Genomic DNA, 20,505 nt, shown 5'->3' with positions numbered 1-20,505 from the left:
TCTTTCCAGCCCACAAACGCACACATGCACCAGCAGACATGGATGTCAGTACCAAACGGAGAGAAACGCGCTGAAGAAATACCAAAGGATGAAATTATTGCACTTTTCTACATGGAGCTGAGCGTGCAGGAGTCAACAGTGGATTAAAAAGTAACAAGACAGTCGAGTATGCGCTGGTGTGTTTGCGTTCAAGACAAGCTGCTGACTCAGCAGCAGCACCGGCATGAAGGCTGGAGGACAGAAAATGAAATCACAGATATACACCTCGTGTGCTTAAACAAACGTGCTCATTGAAAAATTACCATCTTATTACACAACACATAAATAAATTGAGTTTACAAGTATAAATGTCTTCTGTACTACAAAAATCTTTAAAGGCAAGTGGCAGTTCAAAACATGAATAGGTGTAAAACATTTCAAAAAATCTCATCAAGTTTAAACCACATTGTAGAACAGTTAGTTGTAGATATTTTATTGTGTTTTAGGAGACGTTTAAATAAATCTTTACTGAATAAAAGGTTGAAACGAATGTTTGAAACTTCATCGTTGCAAATATTGCAACAAATGTTGCTCACACTTGTTCATCTGGAAAAGTTTGTTCATATCTCCATCAGAGAAAGGGTTTCTCACTGCAGTCGTCTGTCTTAGAACATGTTCCTGACGTTCCTGCAGTTTGGGAATTGAGTGTTTGACTTCTTTAACTCTGTTTCTGTCTGATGTTGTTTTTAAGAGGATCCAGATATAAACGGCCACATTTCCAAATAAAATAAACAAATACAACTATTGTACTAATGTGTGGAGTATTGCATTTTATTCATACATTTACCAAGACTTTTATTTTGGTGCAGACAGTATTAACCTAAGATATTTTATGCTGTGTCTCCAGGACTTCATTCCACCTGTTAATATATATACGCTCCCGTCACATTCCTTCAATCCAGGTCTGCAGCACTTTCCAAAAACAGCAGCAACACTAGCATTTGAACCATTTCCTAATGTGGACAAATGATGAAGCATTTTAGGTGTTACTTTGTCCCATTATTCCTGCAACGGCATCTTAAAGTGCACGTGAAGGGTAGTACTGGGTCATCACTGCATTTTTCATGTTACAATTCAGACATTTCTTTAAATCTGAGAAAGTTCAGTAGCCTCTTCTTCCCCAGCCCTGGCTTTAAGAGGTGGTTTTGCATTGGTATTGTTTGAAAATGCAGGAATTCGCCTGAAAAAAATGTGATCTTGAACGCAGAATGTTTTTTTCAAAACTCAATGTACTTCTCTGCATTAATGCCCATGTTACAAAAATGTCACCCACCTTTGCCATGAACGCTGCTGCCCGGTAAACCTCTGAAAGGCATTTGTAAATGCAACTACATTTTGTAGTGTTTGACAAAGTAGTACATGTGGCGATATCATCTAAGACTGCAGTTCTGAAGCTGATATGGAACATAAATGGATTAATAAATATATACGGGAATGGGGTTTCCAACTGTTTAAAAAGAGCAAGTGTCATGCAACACAGAGGTGAAGATGCTCCTGTTTCAGCTTCTTAGAAACATGTTGTTGACATGAAATTAAAAATGAGCATATGTATAAGAAATCTTAACTTTACGGTGTAAATGCTTTGTAAATGTTTGTACACAGTTTTAATGAACAAACTTTCATTTGGATATGTGGTTGGACCCCTTAGAAAACAAATAAAGTTTACTGCCAGGCGTCTTTCTCACTGATCCTTCTTGCTACACGTCTGTAGATCTTTAGCTCTGATATACAGAAGCTCAGAGCTCCATTTTCTGATTTCACTGGCAAACGTTAGAAGAAGCTGTAAACACAATGGCACTGTAAAACCCTCTAAGAATGATATAGAAAACATTTAAACATTTTGTTACATTTCCTGTAAATGCAGAATAACATTTGATGGTTACGCTAACACTTTTACACTGACATTTTCAACATCAGTATTTATTAATAAAGAATTTTGCTGTTTCTTACTGCTTTCAGCCTAAGTTACACTACATTACTTATAAAATCTCTCATATTTAAGTGCTTTAGTCCTTGAATATGTTACTGAATGACAATGTTGTTATTGTTTTCAAATGGAGATACAGGGTACTCTTTACAATAATGGTCTTGTCATTTACTTTCTGTTGTACAAGTGTGCTTTTTAATTCACATATCTCATCAGATGGAAGTCAAAGCACTCATTGTACTGGGAGCGTACAGCAAGTCTACACTCCGGACTCTTGTGTCGTCCTGGTGAGGGGTACAGTACAGGTCATAAATCAAGCTCACATTTGTTGATGTTAGTCCAGCAGAGATACTGTATACATGATACAGCTGGTGACTTCATCACTCGCTGACGTTACAGGCAGAAGGTTTCAGCGTTTCTTGTCCTCCTCTTTATTTATCACCATTGAGTCAACTCTCTTTGTGTTTATCAGAGTTCGATAATCCACATTCTGACAGCTTTATCAGTTTTCTCCCCCCAAATACCACGCAATTCCTGCAGGGCTGCTTGTGCTCCCTCTGCTTAAAGATCTCAGTCTCTGGGCCTTTAAGTCGATCAGACGATGAGAGAATCTCGGCTGAGAAGAGTGTTCTGGTGAAGATACAGAAGTGTACAGTGTACAAGTTAACGATGACATTTTCAAACACATCCTGTTCAGCAGGGTAAGAAAAGAAAGCATTAAAAGGGTTAATATGGTGAGGTAGAACCTGGGACAAAGCTTTTTTTCAACTGCTTTCAATATTATTTAAAGTCTGAGTAAAGCAAATTATTTTTTAAGGTAACATGTTATACATATTAGTCAATTTTCTTAAAACACATTAAAAGACTTATAACCAAGTTATGTTGTGTTGAATTCTTTGAAGTTGGACTGTCAAAGTTTTCCATCAATTTTCTGACCAGGATTTGGAACAGCAGAGATCAAGGCTCATGATCCAGCAAAATAATTATTCACTACAAAAAAATGGTAGAAATGCAACCACTTTTAGCTTTGGACACGCCAACCATGCCATCGGCTGTGCATTTATAACTCACAAGCTAAGTTTTTTGCCTTCATGAACATTTAGAACATGGCCGTCAACTTAAAACCCTGAGCATTTATGAGGGGGAAAAGATTTATATTTAGAGTTAATAAAAACGCAGCGCCATAGATACGAGAGGGCAAAGAACTTGCTAAGAGAATCACTTGCGCTTGCCGGGTTGAAAAACCAGGTTAAGGGTCTCATACTCTGCTTGTTAGATTATATGTATGCACTTCTCATGATCTTGAAATGAATCACTTATGTTTGGATGGGTGAGTTAATAACACACTTTTCTGTGATGTGACTCCCTCAGAGTGCATACATGTTATGCTTTAGTCAGACTTTAAATGTTCGTTTTGAGGACTTGCGGTCACAAAGCTGATATTTTTGATGTTGAATACCATTTTGACCCAGGTTTGTCAGTAAGTTGCCAACCACTTGTGATTATTATGGAGTAGTTGGATACAGAACAGTTTTCTACCTAGTTTTCATTCTGGCAGCATCTGAACCTGACCTGTCAAAGGCACAACAACAAAACTTACTGCACGGCTACAAAAACTTGTTTAAAATTCTTTCCAAAACAAAATTTAATCAGGTCAAGAAAATAATTTGTTTTTATGACCACAGGTTTGAAGTATTGGGATTCGGAGCAGCCTCCACAAGACAAAACACATCTTTACCTTGAAGTAGCTGGAAAATATATTAGCTAGACAAGAAAAGATACGGTTTATAGATTTGCCTTCAGGATACATCAAATAAAAGCCACACATTAAACTTCTTGGTATCATTCTGAAACTCTGATTCAATGTGGAATAATCTTTGTGTCATAAAAAAAAGTGCGGAGCTTGAAATAAGTTTTTCAATATTCATTATGCAGGTTTTTACAAAATCCTTTGTTGATAGAGTTTGACATAAGTGAAACTAAACCAATACACTCACAGTATATTTTAAACATTCCTGCATTTCCACTGCAAATGCATAACCATTTAGAGTACTATAAAATTAGATAAATAAATGAGGAAATGTTTACTGTTGCAAGGGTCTTTTAATGTAAAATGTTAATGTCAAAGGAAAATAAACTTTATGTGACTTCTCTTTCTTTGTCTCATGTCATCGCCACAACATGCCATTATTTTAACATCAGTTGTGGTACTATAATCCTTCACACACACACGTTCTTGTTTTATGAATGAAGCACTTACCAACATCGATGCAGCCGCTACACTACAATATTTTTTAAACTAGAATTTTTAAACACTAACAACAATTGCACAGTTTAAATTTACTCCGACATCTCAAAGTTAAGTGTAGTTTTAGTTTTTGGGGCTCCTGGACCAGTTCCTGTAGTGCAACCAGGTGATGCTGAGAGCTCATACGTTACAGTATGTGGCTCCTCCCATTTAAAAGAAGTTGAACCAGACCTGAACAATGACGGCAAACAACAACCCATTATCTAATATTTGGTGGGCTTAAAATCAAAGTACAGTCTTGAACAAGAAAACAAGAACAAGAAACCTTTCATTTGAGAGGATTTATATTAGGAGTAACAGATCATCTGATCCTTGTCAGGTATAATTAGTTAAATACTAAAGATGAATAACAGCACATACAGGGAGGTCTGTCCATGTGATTGTAGTAGAGCCATTGGATCTGTGCCTGTTGGTAACGCGCCACAGAGATTTAAATTTGTCTAACAAATCTCTGATAGTTCTAGACAAAAACATGCCTTCCTTCAGAAGCAAAAAAATGAAATATTACTGAAATCCCTTTCAGACCAAAATGTCCATAATGCAACAGCAATGCAAAAAAGGTTGTGTGGTGTTTTTTCAATAAAAAGTAACATTAATACAAACTGTTCAACAAGCTTAAATGTGTAAAATATTCATATTTTGAACTGTTTCCATCCACAGCTGGTGTTTTATAAGATTACAGAGAGCCTGACAAACGGTTCTAAAGGATTTATGGCGTCATAACTCACTGTTGTACTATGTAATGTCACATGCATGATCATAAGTGAGCTTCCCCATGTCAGAAAATGTATGCCTTTTTTCATCTTTTCAAAAAAAAAAATCCTGCATACAATTCCTGCAACAATCTCGGGCGTAAAAGTTACTTACCACTTTTCTGGCCTTTTCCCGGGGTTCTTCTAGGTGAGCATGTAGGGAATGGGTGGGTGGTTGAGAGGAGCGAGTGTTTGCTGGATGTGGACGTGGAGATGGCCTGTCAGTCCTGTTTCTCTCCGTCTCTGAAGAAGGAGACAACGAATCTGCTTCAAACCTGTTACTTGGCGAGTGGTTGCAATGCCGACCGGATTCCCAGCTGCTCTTCTTTGAGCTGCCTTTGGAAGGTGTATCAGAATCTTCCTCACTCCGGGCCCCGCTCTTCCCTGTACCAGACCCTCGCAACTTAGCTTTACGTTCCAGGAGGCTGTTGAGGAACGAGGCGTCATAGTCCTTTTCTTGAGAAGAATTGGATGGTGGGCGTGCTGGGGGAGGATGTGGAGCGGAGCGGTCCCCTTCCCATGTATCCTTCCTGTTTTTGGGAGAGGACACCGGGGTTCTGTTCTGCCTGTTTTTGCTGCTGTGTCTTGGGTGATCTTCGTGGTCGCTGTTGTTACTGAGCTCATCCTCATTGCTGTGATAATGCTGAGGAGGGCCATTACGGTAGGAGGGATATCGACCGAACTCCCGGAGCTCCATCTCATAGTCTTCCCTTTCCTCTTCCCTTCTCTCTCTTCTTCTTCCTTGTTTCTCCTTGAAACAAGTCGCAAACTCCTCCAACTCATCCAGGGAGCCCGTTCGTCCAGAGGTATGATAGGTCTTTCTCTGCAAATGTTCTGAACGAGGGTTCCACCTGCAAAGTATCCCACAATTTTAGTTAGGGGTGGGCAAAAATATCGATATGGCAATATATCGCGATACTTTTCCAGCCGATTCAATATCGATATTCAAAATTGGAATATCGATTTTTTTTTTAATTTTTTTTTTTTTTTTTTTTTAATATTTTTTATCCCCGATTTTTTTCCCATTATATCACCCAGTGCTCCTACCTAAGTGACAGTCCTGGGCATTGCCACTCTCTACCAACCCTGGGAGGGCCCTGCACTGAGCTCAGGTTTTATTTCACGTTTTATTTCATTTTATAATTTATTTTTTTTATAACACAATTGCCTGTCCTTAAAAAATGAAAAATAATGGACAGAGGTTTATTTATTTATGGATTTATATCTATACTGACTGATCACTGTGCCTGTCCTTGGTTTTAGTACCCATCTTTCTTGTGTTTATTATCATTTGCCACATAATTAAAGCAACCTCATACTAAATTTAATGTTAATTTCATATGATGTAAATAATATGAAAAACATATACAAATAAGTTGTAACTTTAGCTTGTATAGTTATAATAAAACATTGTTTTGACTCAGTTTGTCCCATGAATTGTGACTATAATCTAATGAACGTGCAACTGGGATTTTAAGATCCATCACTATCATCTGATGTACATATATACAACTTGGATTTTAAGATGTGTAATGCATTTTTAAATTTTTCGGTGAACTATGTATAATATAATAATCGGGATATCGCATAATCGGGATATCGCAATGTGTATCGTATCGTGGCTCAAGTATCGTGATGCGTATCGTATCGTGAGGTCCTTCCCAATACCCACCCCTAATTTTAGTACATGTTTGTTGTTTAGTCTGTTTGTGCATTCACAACTATCTTTACCTCTTGTGTTTGTCCTCATCGCTGGAGTTCTGCTGCCGTTGATTCCGGCCCGTCCTGTGTGACTGAGAGGATGACGGAGGGTCATCGCTGTATCGTCTCGGAAGCAGAGGCTCGTCCTGGCTGTCCTGGTGATCGGAGTCAGGGTCGTGACGATAGCGATGGGGGGAGGGAGGATTATTACGGTGATGCTGCGGCTCTGGACTGCGGTTGTCACGGTAGCGCTGTGGTTCAGGCTGAGAGCCGTGATCAGGGATGGCTGGCAGAGCGTTCTTCTGGACATTTCTGTAAGTTTGGCGGAAGGCGGGTTCTCCATCGTGGAGCGAGCTCAGCTCAGAGAGGCTACAGGCTGGATAGGTGAGAATAAAACCATCAGTGATGTTTGCTAAAATATAAATTGAAGAAAAAAACTACGTTTTCACCACAAGATGAGAGCCGATAAAGAAAGTAGAGGTCTGGAAGAAATGTATTCTTTCATGTAAGCTGACATGCACACATGCACACAACTGGAAATGTACAGTAGTAGCCAGAAATATTGAGTGCAGACAGGCATGCTGAGACAAGCTCAAGAGAATAAAAAGCCTTCATGACACAATCAGACCTGAAGGTAGTGTCAGCATGCTTGATTAGCAAAGCTGTAGAGCGGATTCATAAATCTTACACTGATGGCTGCTGGACCTGGCAGGGTTGAAGTGAGCCAGTTGTTTCTCTACATACTGCAGAACCCTTAGAGAGTCGTGATCCTGTGGTGAAGGAACGCGATAGGGAACCCCTACAGCATGTATGGGCACTGGAGATACGTAGACACTTGACTCAGTAGCACGGAGAACTTGTATTTACTGTACTTGTTCTTGGAACATTCAAGTGTTTTTGCATGTTTTCTATTTCACCATAATAATAATTTACAACAGTAATATATTTAAGCCACTTCCTAGACCGTTCATTTCTTTCAAATGGTTAACACATGATCTTAATGAAAATAAAACATCAAATTAACGTGGTCATAAAAAGAAAACCGTTGGAATGCAATATTTGGACCGTTCATTTCCACTGACCTTAATTATTTTGTTTAAGATAAAAATACTCAGATTAAACTCCAAACTTGTTTTTAAAGGAATAAAAGACAAGGAAAGGAGCTCACCTGCTGACACCAGGCTGCCATCGGAGGGTGGAACAGACGGTACTTTGTCCACCAGAGACGGTGGGGCGATGGGGACCATGGTTGGGACGCCAGACACAAAGTATGGAGGGTAAGCGTGCACCTGAGGGCTTGGGGCTCCTGTCTTTATTCCTTTACCTGCTTCATACACTAAAATGAAATGGACAGTTTCATTCAGTCGCGTACGTCCTTCAACAGGTGATACTATTCCAGCACAGTATTTTGCTACTCCAAAGCCCATTTTTTCAGACGTGAGATATATGTAACATTAATGGTTTCAATAATCTGTTGAAACGATTCTAGTCTGTCTTTCAAACGCTATGCAACGTTGGACTCTGCTGTGAGATACATCAGAGAAATCATCACAGTGTTACATCAACTCTCATCATATCTTACATGTTAGAATTTAATTTCACTATACGAACATTATAGGTATCATTAACTTTATAGATATGTGATCATTCATGTCACCTGAGGACAATCCCTTTATCTTCAATTTGACACCATATGTTAATTATTATGCACTGTTACCGGTAATTATTTGTTTAATAGTACAATCTCTCAAGTCCTTGGGAACAACTGTAGATAAAATAACTTGCACACTGCTGTATGTGCCTCTGTGTTCAAATGATACTTGTGTGTTAGTGGCTTTTGACATAGTAAGAATATAATTGAGAAATATTACAGAAAAGCGTCCATTATTTCTACATGGTTTTGATATTCAGTTTCCACTATGTTGGACAGGGACATGTGCGTGTTTCTACTCACGGTGTCTGGGGCAGCAGCACGTGTCAGGGCAGCACCAGCAGCTGACGTAGCAGCAGCAGGAGTGAGGACAACACTGACACCAGCAGACCCCGAACAGCAGCAGGAACAACACGCTGCCCAACACCACGGCCACCACAAACACCCACTCTGCAAATACACACAACTCAAAATCATTCCTCGAAACAGACATCTGCACACATGGTTTGAATCGATCTCTGTGGAGTCCTGCTTCGCTTGAAGAAAAGCAGTTCTGTCATCCATTCGTTTTCCTAGTGGATGCTGGTAAACCCGTCAGACTCACAATTAAAAGTAAAAGTAAAAAAGGAGCTCAATCGGATCCTCCTTCTATTCACACTCCAGCTCAGAACTGGAGGAAAAAGCATGGAGTTACTCAGGTAGAGTTCCTCCATCCTGACTTCTGTCACTCATCATTTAATGACAAAGAAGCTCAAAAAGCAAATACTAATGTTTCCCTCTTTTATTGCCAATAGAGAATAACAAAATAGCTTTTACATATGTATTATACTTAAAAACAACAAAATAAAGTGAAATAGTGTCTGTGAATAGTGTACCCTTTTGAGAATAGACAACCAAGAACACCTTTAGCAAGAACAGTGGGCCTTGAGTTGGCAATAAACAAAAACAAGCATATCAAGTGAGATAATGCAATAGCTTTGATATCAGCTGTTATATCAAACCACATTACTGTTCATAATGAGAGCCCCCAATGTTCTGTCATGTGGGACATAAAATCTGTAATTACTGATAAACCTGCAACAGTTGTAAAAACCTCCTTAGATTTATCAAAAACCAAAAAGGATAACAAAGATTTAACCCAGTTAGAAATAAACTGCTGTACATATGTTGTTGTTTTATGAATGCAAGCTCATTTAGAAGCTCCTGAAAATACTACATTTCCTGCAGAAACAGGACGACAGGACAAAATACAGTAGGGAATCTTAAAACATAAAAAAAGAGACACCAGAATGAGTTTTTGTGTTATTGTCCTTGTTTTTAGTAACATAGTAACACTTTAGTAAAATTTCTTTCAGAATGTTGGAGATAAGAACACATGGCAAACTGTAGTGAATATGTACCTAACAAAAAAACAAAAATAATTTTTCACATAATAGTTCAGTAGTACGGGGCATAAGTGAAGGATGCAATCAGAGATAGACTACCCGTATCTGTCTACAGGGACAAAGCAAAGGAAAGGGAAGGAGAGGGCTGATAAGGAAACCCTCAACAATGTATAACCAAGCACAACCTTTCACACACACACATGCACGCATGCACGCACACACACACACACACACCCACTCACACACACACACACACGCACGCACACGGACATTAAAAACAAACACGCATTTGCAGGAAATTTAGTTTTGCTAAAGGAAGGAAGAGGACAGTTTATGCTGTAAGATACTGAAGACCCCGTAAGATACTGAAGAGTTGGCTGTTACCACAAAAAGCTTGTAATTTTATCTAATTTGCAACCACCGTGACTCCTCCACATTTACCAACACACCCCCACACACACATACACACCCACACCAACACTACAGGATTTTGTCTACAAAACTATGTGAGTCAGTGGGGACAACAGCACTTACTAATTCAACCTTTACAGTTGAAATAAGCTCCTTGTTACCACCAGGAGAAATGCATCATACCATGTCACTGTGGGAGTTAAATTCACACATTCATTCATCACTTCTTTAAAACTCAGATTACTAGAAAGGAAGTGCAAGAATTTGATGTGACATTAACAAAGTTCCCTCCCTCTGTATTACTGGTTAGTGTCTAAATAGCTTGTGATGACAGGTTGACCGCAACCATAAATAACTATAATGACTGTAATAGCTGTTTTCCAACGTGGTGGGAGAAACAACCAGCTGATATTTGATGGGCGTGGATCAGTGTCTGAACTGATTAAACAGCTTTAGAGTCAGCTCTTTTAAAGCCTCTTCTGAGCTGATTCACAAATATCTGTTGTATTATTTACCGGCATGGGAGCAGAAAAGGGTTAGATAGTATAGCATGTGAACTAGACATGGTTATTAAAGATGACTCATTTTGACAGAAGTGAAGCATGGGCCAACTTTGAAGTTTGAGCAGAAAGCAGCATTAGCAAGAATGGAAGACAGAAGGCAAGTGGGAAAATGCATTATGCCCCTACCTGGCATAATCTTCAAATCAAAGTCTGGCAGAAGGTCTTCAGGCACACCTGAGAAACCTGGAGAGAGACGGAGTACAGGTGACCAGAGGAGAGCAGAGAGAGAGGAGGGAATGGATTTGGAGTGACTTGATTCACTTAAGGTTATTGTTGCAGCAGCATGCGTTAAGAGATCATTCAGGTAAAAACTGCAAAATACACAGAAAGAACAATAAATGATAGCGCATGCACAAGAGGACTTTCAGAAAGTCTTCATATCAGAGCAGCTAATGAGCGCACTGAGAATATGATTTCTGATATTTAAGGCTGTAAAAGGTTATATTTCTGGTAAGAGGTCAGGCTGAGACATGACTAATCTTCATGAAGATAAACATGCAAGAGCTGTGAGTAAAGGGAGAACTTCAAATATCACAGGGGAAAAGGATTTTGCTGTGTCCAGAGCTTGCAGAAACACAAACTTCCTTTATAAAACAGGTGCTTTATATGACAGATTATCTTTTCTATTTAATTGGAAGTTGCTTTCCACTAACCTTATCCTTCAACACATAATAGCCACAAAAACTACAAATAAAAGGCTTTACAAGTAGGTACATGTGGGAGTCTTTGTTTTAGTTGTTAGATGGTAAAAGTATCCTCCTTGATGTCACAAAAAAGAAGCATTTCTAAGAATATTTAAAAAATACTTATAATTACAGCTCTGAGAGTGTCATAATCCCCAATATTGATGTTAAATTAAATGTTTTTATCTATTTAAGTTGCTTTTCTTTCCTGTGACTTCTTTGCGCCATTTTTTTTCTTTAGCTTTTTTAGCTGTTTCATTAACTCCCATAATCTAACTTTCCTATTCTTGCTTACATGGGGAGAATATTTCAAATATTTACCTTGAAAGCACAGCATTTTTGCTCATTTCACAAACATAAAATTGACACGAGAAGCTTGTTAAAAAGCTTATGAATTAACATACACAAATAAAGAGTTCCTGGTTCTAGTGCTATAACCTTCTCTTTCAATTCTTCTTGTAATGCAACCTTAAAGAGACTGACGGGTGTCTGAATGAATCATAAATATAGTAGATGAGGGTCACTGTGTACAAACTGGTACAAAAATGTTCATCACCGCGTTTTTTATTTTATGTGCGTATAGGTCCATGTAAGCACAAACTAGTTAAAGAGTGTGATGTGAACAGATATAGATGTTTTACTGTTGACTGTGCTGATTATTACAGAGAAGAGGAAAAGAGTGCTTGCTGTGATCAAGAGGAGGGGTGGAGAAACAGTGTGTAAGCTGGGCTATTGTGGCCTGACTTCAACTTCCTCTCCACATACCTTATTTAATATCTTTGGGAAATGATATATTTGTTCTTGGCTAGATTGGAAAAAGAAAGAGATGTATTACGTTTATGTGGAAACAGCTCAATCACAACATGAATTTGAAACACTATGAACAGAAATGTGCCTTCTTTGCTTTTTTCATCTGTTGCTTTCTCTTGGGTCTCTCTCCTGCTAAAGGTATTTGAAGGAAGTACACTTGTGGGATTTGCATTTCCCTGCAGGCTGGTGAGGCGCTAAAGTCTCAAATATGTTGAGGCTGCTTGTTTGACCTGTATGGTTGTCTTAGTGTCTTAGTGGGTGCTGGTTTTAAACTGAAACAGGTCCTCTTCTTATATATTTAATGAGATGACAATGTTATCATTGATGCATGTAAAGGTCACATGGGTTCAGTGAAAAACATGAACACATTCAGATCATATGTATTTTCTAAGTTTTTAAGTGCACTATAATCTCAAGGGTAATATTTTCAATGATTTTACAACGCCTTGCAGTTTGTGTTAATACACTAAAGGTGCTTAAGGGGCCCTTAAAATGTGGAGTGGAAAAGTGGTCCATGTTGAACTGAGACTCACAAAAACTATATATAAATATATATAGTTCATATATATATATATATATATGAACGGTTTCAAGAAACTAACTAATCAAAGTATCGCTGGACTTTTATTTTACTGTACTGTAAACAACATGGTCTATATTTGTGAATACCTACATTAAAACACACAGTAACACTTTGCAGAGCTAGTGTAGGAAAACAGAAAGGGTCTGCATCAGCCTCCATTCATTGTATCATTGTGCTCTTCCATGCCACGTCATTAAATCTTCCCTGTCTGCTTTTCTGTGGGGCTATTCGCTAAAAAGACAAAAGCCTCCCTGAGCTTGGCCCCAGTTGTTGGTATGGAAACGCTTAAGTGCCTCACATTAGCTACAAGAAGACTAGGAAATACAGAACTCTGGCACCATGGTGGATTAATGGTCTTTCGTGTCATGTACCGTTAAATACTGTACAAAACTCCGGCAGCAGAATGATATTATCTCCAGGGTTCTTGTACCATTACTTCATCCTATATTTATCATAACATCACGCTAAACACAAAACTAACAGCAACAGAATCAATTGTAGCGAAGTACGAAGTGTAAAAACCGTGTGTCCTTTGGTGTGTACACATAAGTGTGTTGGAAGTCAGCCAAACAAAAGTTCAGCCCCTGAAAGTTTTAATGCACCAACGGGCCACACTACCCCTCCACAGTTCCTATGGTAACATCTGTAACTGAGCACAGACCGGTAAACTGTCCCTGTCACACAACATTTCATAAGACAGGCAAAGAGAAACACTAAAAATGTTAGCATTTGTGCCAAAAATTGTTGAGAACAGACTCGTTTTCAAAGCAGATGCACTGTAAGAGAGAATACATTTGTGACTCAATGGAAGGATGGGTGGATGGATGGATGGATGGATGGATGGATGGATGGATGGATGGATGGATGGATGGATGGATGGATGGATGGATGGATGGATGGATGGATGGATGGATGGATGAATGGAAGGATGGATGGATGGATCATGGATGGATGGATCATGGATGGATGGATCATGGATGGATGGATCATGGATGGATGGATGGATGGATGGATGGATGGATGGATGGATCATGGATGGATGATGGATGGATGGATGGATGGATGGATGGATGGATGGATCATGGATGGATGGATCATGGATGGATGGATCATGGATGGATGGATGGATGGATGGATGGATGGATGGATGGATGGATGGATGGATGGATGGATATGGTAACAGAACAGTAATAGAATAGTTGTAGCTTACCAAGAACCAGCAGCTCCACCGATGCTTCATTCTGCCCCTCCAGATCATCAGATATAACCACTTTGCAGATGTAAACTCCACTGTCTCCCCATTGCATCTCTCCTATTCTCAGGTCTGCTTCTGTATGAGTTTAAAATAAAAAAGTATGGATAAAATGATAATACATCTTTCATCAGGCATCTTCTAAAAAAGATAAATGGAACATCTTTGGAATCATGAACCTTGTGTATTTTTTAAATGCATTTCTACAGACTCTGTCCATTTTTATGAGTTATAAACAGTGTGTTTACTATCAAGGTATTACATCCATCACAAGCAAAAACGTGTCACCTCAAAACCACACGCATCAACCATCCAATACATTATTCAGGGAACCTTTTCCAGACGGTTTCAAAACTTGAGTGAAGGAATTAGCTCTGTCTTTTACTGAGAGGGCTACTGATTGTTAAATAAAATGTGGCTCACGGTAAGTACTTCTCTTTCTCCTAAAAATAATGTTATGGAGCTGAGGCCTGTGATATGTGATCGTCCATCAAGTTCTCCAGTGTTGCACCTCCACAAATCTCCCTAATAACAGGGTTTATACAGCAATCCTTATGTTAAATTTAATACCAATTTAATACCCTTTTCACTACCTTCAGATTTAAAAAGAAAACTGTCACAACATTAAGTGTTAATCATGGACCTTTTAACATTAATACAGATTTTGAACTATAGAACACTATACAGAACAGATTTATAGACTCATTGATGTTGACCAGATGTTTCACATTTATTTCACTTTGTGAATGACAATAAAATAGACTGCTTAAAATGTAAAAGGTAAAAAATAATACCAATTTAAAAAAAAAAAAATACCTCTGACAGTGAATTTTACACTTTTAATGGCCTTAAATTTGGCAATTTTCATTTATCACTTTTTAATACTTTTTAAAACCCCGCGGAAACACTGAATAAGCACCATGTTGAAACCATCCGTCCATTTTTCTATGTCCACTTCACCTGAACGGGCCTAGTAACAAGTTATATTATTGAAATAAAAAAGATTTTTCAACTTAAACTATTTCTACCAAACTATTTTTCATTTTTTATTTCTGTATCTAAATAGATTGACTGGTGCCATGATGGCACCACACTCCTGCTATCCAGCCAAGTAACTGCAGACGTAACTCAAAACTACAAACATAAACCGCACAAACACGTTGCAAATAGTATTAATATTTGTTTGACTGACTTTTGTACTCGTGTGAGCTCAGAATAATGTGTAAATGTCCATTACATTGCCAAAACTTCTTAGTTTTATACTTTTGCAGATTACATTACATCACAAGATTACAGCGAAATGTAATCTCAGGCAATTTAAAAGCCACTAAAATAATCCAGATATAACTGGACTTGTGAGTTGAAGATAAAAGACAATACTTGGTTGCTAACTCTATTGTAAGGGGATAAAACATATAAATACAGCAGACAGGAAACGAGTCGTATAATTCTCTTCCTTTTCCTGTTTGCCAAGAAAGGTGAAGGAGAGACAAACTGAGCAGTTTCTGATACTCATAAAAGTTACCATGTAAAGTCACATCTGCTCTTGTTGATCTCAGATTAACATTTTTGATTCTAGTGCATGAATGTGTCCAGTGAGTTGTATGTGAGCTGTGCTGGTTTGAGTGTGTTAGCCATGTGATTAACAAAGCACCCCCTGCCCGGTGCATGCTGGGACGGAGTCCAACCTCACTATGACCCTGAATAGGATTACAAGGGCCTGGGTGACTGGGTGTCTCCAAAGGCAACTAAGCTTTTACTTTTTTTTCCACATTTACAACATCACAACACTGACCTGCTTCAAGACAGGAGGTGGAGTGAGACAGAGAAAGTCCAGGGAAAATAGAGACAAACTCAAAGAAAGACTTATACTGAGCAAAATGAGTGTTTTGGTGGTGGGAGGTTGAGAAGAAAAATTAAAAGTGGAACATTTACCAAGATCAGAGGGATGGAACAAGGGGTCGAGATGAATGAGAAGACAGCATGAAAACCAATTCTTTTGTTCCGTTCTGGTGGCTGAAGAGACGGGCAGTTCAAGACAAGACTACCTCTCTGTGTTCAACAAGCCCTTCCACACAAATGCATGTTAGTACTGTATAGGGCTGTTCGATTAATCGATTTTAAATCGTAATCGCGATTATGTAATTAGAACGATGTTAAAACGTGAAACTCGTAAAATCGATTTTTCACTTTTTTTTTTTTTTTACTTTTACACCTTGTCTGCACACATATTAATGATTGATACCATATTAATGATTGATGGAAATACCTCTCAATACCTGCGACAAGTGCCCCATCGGAGAGGCTCTTTAGTGCAGGAGGGGGCGTTGTAACATGCCACCGGGCATCCCTCAAGCCAGATGCGGTAGACCGGCTCGTGTTCCTTGCAAAAAACTTGCAAATGTGAACAGCAAATGTAATGACTGACATTACACACCTCTACCTCCTTCATGGGTTGCATTATTTTTTAGCATGCAAAGACCCAGTTTAGTTTAATTAGAAAATGTCTTGTTTTATTTAATTGGAAATAAAACTTACTGTATGTTTGCAAGTGCTGATTTGCTGATTTTTTTTTTCAGAGATAAAACTTTATATTTTATTATATTTTTTAAAACTTTTTTTCAACTTATTCTACAGAGTTTTGCACTTTCATTCATTTTTGGTTTAATAAGAGCAAAGTTTGCACTTAAAGCCCAATGGGGCAAATGTTCAATAAAAAAACAGCATATTTGAAATCATTTCTTTGCCTTTTGTCAATTCACAAAATAATCGTAATCGTAATCGAAAATCGGATTTTGAGAGAAAAAAATCGAGATTTTATTTTTGGGCAAAATCGAACAGCCCTAGTACTGTACTACTGTCCCTTAGAAGATTACTGAATGACAGTAAAACACCAAAAGAAATGTAGAACTAATGGAAGAATTTAACTATTGTGTGAATTGAGGAAGATAAAGGTAAACAATTTCACACTCGAGGAGGAATTCCCTTACTGTTGATGATGGAAATGTCTCTGTTCTTGTAGAATTCTGACAGTGTGACTGAGGATCCAGAGATAGAGGCCACGGTTCGGACGGTCCGGCTGTTGTCGGAGCAGTCGAGGTAGCTCGCCGCCGAGCGCGTCTCGTAGCCTCCACTGACCCCTGCGTTTCCACCGGTCAGTCCGCCTCCTCCCACGCCTGCACTCACGCTGTCGGGGAAGTTGAACGAGTCCCTCGTACGGTCTCGGCAGTACGACTTGTAGACCCACTGCACCACGGGGATCTGGGTCGACACACTGGTGTACTGACACGGTAAAACCACTGACTGGAACAGCACCGCATACTTCTTCTCATCTCTCACAAACACGTGAACGCCTGAGCAAGACTGAGGGAGGACACCTGTTGGAGACGGAAATGAAGAATGGAAAGGAAGGAAAGGTTCAAAATTGATAAATGTGGATAATCATTACATTCACTGTAATCCGTGATCTCGGCTTACTGTTCAATTGTAATTGAACATGTGGAATAAGATGAGTTATGGGATGCATTGTGGTTGAGGTTTGAAGGATCATCTTCTCTTTTTGACTTTTGACCAATAAATCCTCTGTGGATCCGAAGACGGCAGAAGAACTCACCCATATTCCCTTCATACTTAACATTTTAGGAATTTTTATTTTTTGTTTTAGTTGGACTGAAACTAATCAGTGCAGCATCTGGCAAGATAAACAAGACTGTGTTATGAGTGAGCTGCTTCTGTTCAGTGAAGCATGACTGTGAGCTGAGCCAAGTTGACCCAGTTGTTTTGGAGCTTCTGAAGCTTAATATATAAATATAAATATATATATATATATATATATATATATATATATATATATATATATATATATATATATATATATATATATATATATATATATATATATATATATATATATATATATACACTACAGCATCTGTGCATGCTGCTCTGGGTGTGTATATTTATCAGGCAAAGCAGCAGGAAATAAAACTGAACTGGACCACAGAATAACACAGAAGTGATGAGAGATAAGGGTGTGTGTGTGGGGGTGTGTGTTGGCTTTAATTAATACCAGACCAGTTTTGTTCTCTTTCATGTACAAAGACATCACCTAAATGAACTTCCTGAGAGGTTATTACTCTCACCCAAAATGCCAACACGCTGCAGCTGCAGTTATAATAATTTGTACTTCATTAAATTTCACAGTGAATTAAACAATTTTACAATTAGAAATCATCATATCAAAGACTGTTACCCCCTAATAGGTCTGGAACATTCCCGAGGTCTCAATGGAATGTCCATGACACACTTGTGTCAAAATACGCCAGAAATACAGCACAACAGCTTCTTATAATCAACATCTCTGTTAGGAACAGTCGGTTTTAGGGGATGAAGTGAGCCACTCAACTCCACTAACATTTCTTCTTACCAGTAAGCGTGCCTTCTTTGAGATTGGTGCTAAGAACTGTGGCAACCATTCAAATGCAAATTTGTAAACAAATGATGCCCAGTACACACTGCAAACTGAGGTAATACACACTTGCACAGTCAGAATGATAAAACCACTAACATTGTAAAAACACTTTACACTTATTTCATTTAGGGATACAGTCTTCTGCTTCTTTTAATAATCTGGGCCATTTTGCGCTATAGTAAAAGTGAGGTATTGTGTAAAAAGAAAAATGGGCAAAATTTGAAACCAAGCTGGCGACATCACAAATTCCCCTCAGAGTGAACTTTTTACTAACTTAACAACTTAAAAAAAAAAAAAGCCATAAAGTTCATCTTCCTGTGGGGCGATCCTGAATTTATTAGTTTTCGGTAGGGACCACCTCCAGAGCAGAAAATGAAAGTGGGAGGAAGGGAAAAGAGGGAATGTAAGAGAAGATACTTTTTTTTGTAAAAGAAGATAAATATTCTACTCCCTTATTTAATCATGTTTACTATCGATCAAGCAGAGGAGTGGCACAAAACAACACAAATTAAATTAAATTTAAAAAAAATTAATGCATGTTTCTAAGCCACAGTCACTCTTTGACACATTTTACATGAAGTACTATAAATCCAACAATGAATCCACATCCTGCTAGAGCATTTCTATATTATCTCTTTTCTGATTGAAAGGTGATCTGCTTTAGGTGAAATGTAATCCTTTTTTCCAAATACATCTCCCTTATGATAAAGCCACTACCCTTTTCGTACAGTATCTGCAACTGAAATATAACCAGGTCAAGTGTCAATTCACAGTGAAATGTCTGAAGTTAGAGCTCCTAATCCGCAAATCCACAACCCCCCAGCAGCTTCTGGTCCAATCATTCTCGCGTGGATAAATGTCGCTGCTGAAAAGTGAGTTAGTTCACGGAAAAACCAGACAGAAATATCACAACTTTGAGGTGTAATAACACTCATTTTCGGGTAAATATTCACATATGCGGTGTCAGGAAAGAAAAGCATGATTTGCTCTAGTTAAGTCAGACGTGCATTAGTCTTACATTAGCCATAAGATGAAAGTTACTCAAACCTAACTTTAACAACTTGTTGCACCAGTCGTCGCAAAAAGGGCTGCATCTCTACTTTTCCTCACCTGCCAGGCAGACGGTAAAAATCCACCACCACATGGGGGTCGAAGATAGTTTCCAAATGCCGCGAGGATATTTCATAAATATGTTTTGATGAAGGTCGTTTTCTTTTCTCTTTCGTCTCATCTTTGGGAGATGTTTGATGGTTATCTGCCTCATATAACGGTGACGGCCCGACAAGTGGAGCGAACATCAAGTCCCATAGAATAAAGATCACCAGTCCCGAGATTGACCTTCAGAATAAAAGCTCTCGTGGAGGGGACAGAAGATGAGGAATTGAATGGTCTTGTTTCGCTATTTATTAGTTTATTATTATTATTATTATTATTATTATGGAGGTAGATTTTTGTCTTAATTAATAATAAAAAATATAATAAAAAAAACTTTTTCAATCAAAGAAAAAAAGTGTTTGAATGCAAAAAAATATTTGAGACCCAAAAAATTGCATTTGAACACTTTTTTTTGGATTGAAAATATTTTTTTCGATTTGAAGCAACTTCTTTTTTGATTAAATGATAAAGACACAAATGTCCTGTGTTTGGGCCATAATATGCCCCAAACACAACAAAAACACTACTTCAATCAAAAAAGTTGCTTCAAACAAAAAAAAACTTCACTTCTGTCAAAGAAAACATTTCCAATCAAATGCATTTTTTTGAGTCTTAAATATTTTTTTTGCATTCAAACACTTTTTTGATTTAAGTGAATTTTTTTTATTTGAAAATATATTTTTTGATTGAAGCAATCTTTTTTTTTTTTGATTGAACAATTAAGACACAAATCTACCTCCATATATTATTAGTAATACTATAAGGTTGAATCCACGTAGAGACATGTAACCACATTTTAAGGGCAGATTTTAAC

General features: G+C 38.1%; 1 protein-coding gene across 3 annotated transcripts; it reads right to left on the bottom strand.

Annotated features, from left to right (window-relative positions):
- Positions 1–1,455: 1,455 nt before the first annotated feature.
- LOC133460205 (immunoglobulin-like domain-containing receptor 2) lies at positions 1,456–19,804 on the bottom strand. Of its 3 annotated transcripts, XM_061740781.1 has the most exons (10): positions 19,647–19,804; positions 17,056–17,442; positions 14,024–14,143; positions 10,864–10,920; positions 8,682–8,828; positions 7,896–8,063; positions 7,416–7,544; positions 6,758–7,103; positions 5,142–5,877; positions 1,456–2,596 (listed from the first exon to the last, which is right to left on the bottom strand). In XM_061740781.1, the coding sequence occupies exons 1-10, from the start codon at positions 19,798–19,800 to the stop codon at positions 2,561–2,563; spliced, it is 2,280 nt and encodes a 759-aa protein (XP_061596765.1). In that variant the 5' UTR covers positions 19,801–19,804; the 3' UTR covers positions 1,456–2,560. The 3 variants fall into 3 exon arrangements, with proteins under 3 accessions (XP_061596765.1, XP_061596776.1, XP_061596767.1); XM_061740792.1 differs by lacking the exon at positions 7,416–7,544; XM_061740783.1 differs by lacking the exon at positions 10,864–10,920.
- Positions 19,805–20,505: the final 701 nt, after the last annotated feature.

Source organism: Cololabis saira, chromosome 2, assembly GCF_033807715.1.
Source record: "Cololabis saira isolate AMF1-May2022 chromosome 2, fColSai1.1, whole genome shotgun sequence".
NCBI classification, from domain to species: Eukaryota; Metazoa; Chordata; class Actinopteri; order Beloniformes; family Belonidae; genus Cololabis; species Cololabis saira.
The sequence above is the reverse complement of the archived record's forward strand: the minus strand, read 5'-3'. Positions and strand labels throughout refer to the sequence as shown.

Bases quoted from the DNA above. Each gene is read 5' to 3' on its own strand.
- LOC133460205 (XM_061740781.1), bottom strand. From the start codon at position 19,800: ATGAGGCAGATAACCATCAAACATCTCCCAAAGATGAGACGAAAGAGA. The intron at 10,921-14,023 runs GTAAGCTACAAC...GTCTCTCTCCAG, and splicing joins GGTGGAGCTGCTGGTTCTTG to GTTTCTCAGGTGTGCCTGAA. The intron at 7,545-7,895 runs GTGAGCTCCTTT...ACGTATCTCCAG, and splicing joins TGGCAGCCTGGTGTCAGCAG to TGCCCATACATGCTGTAGGG.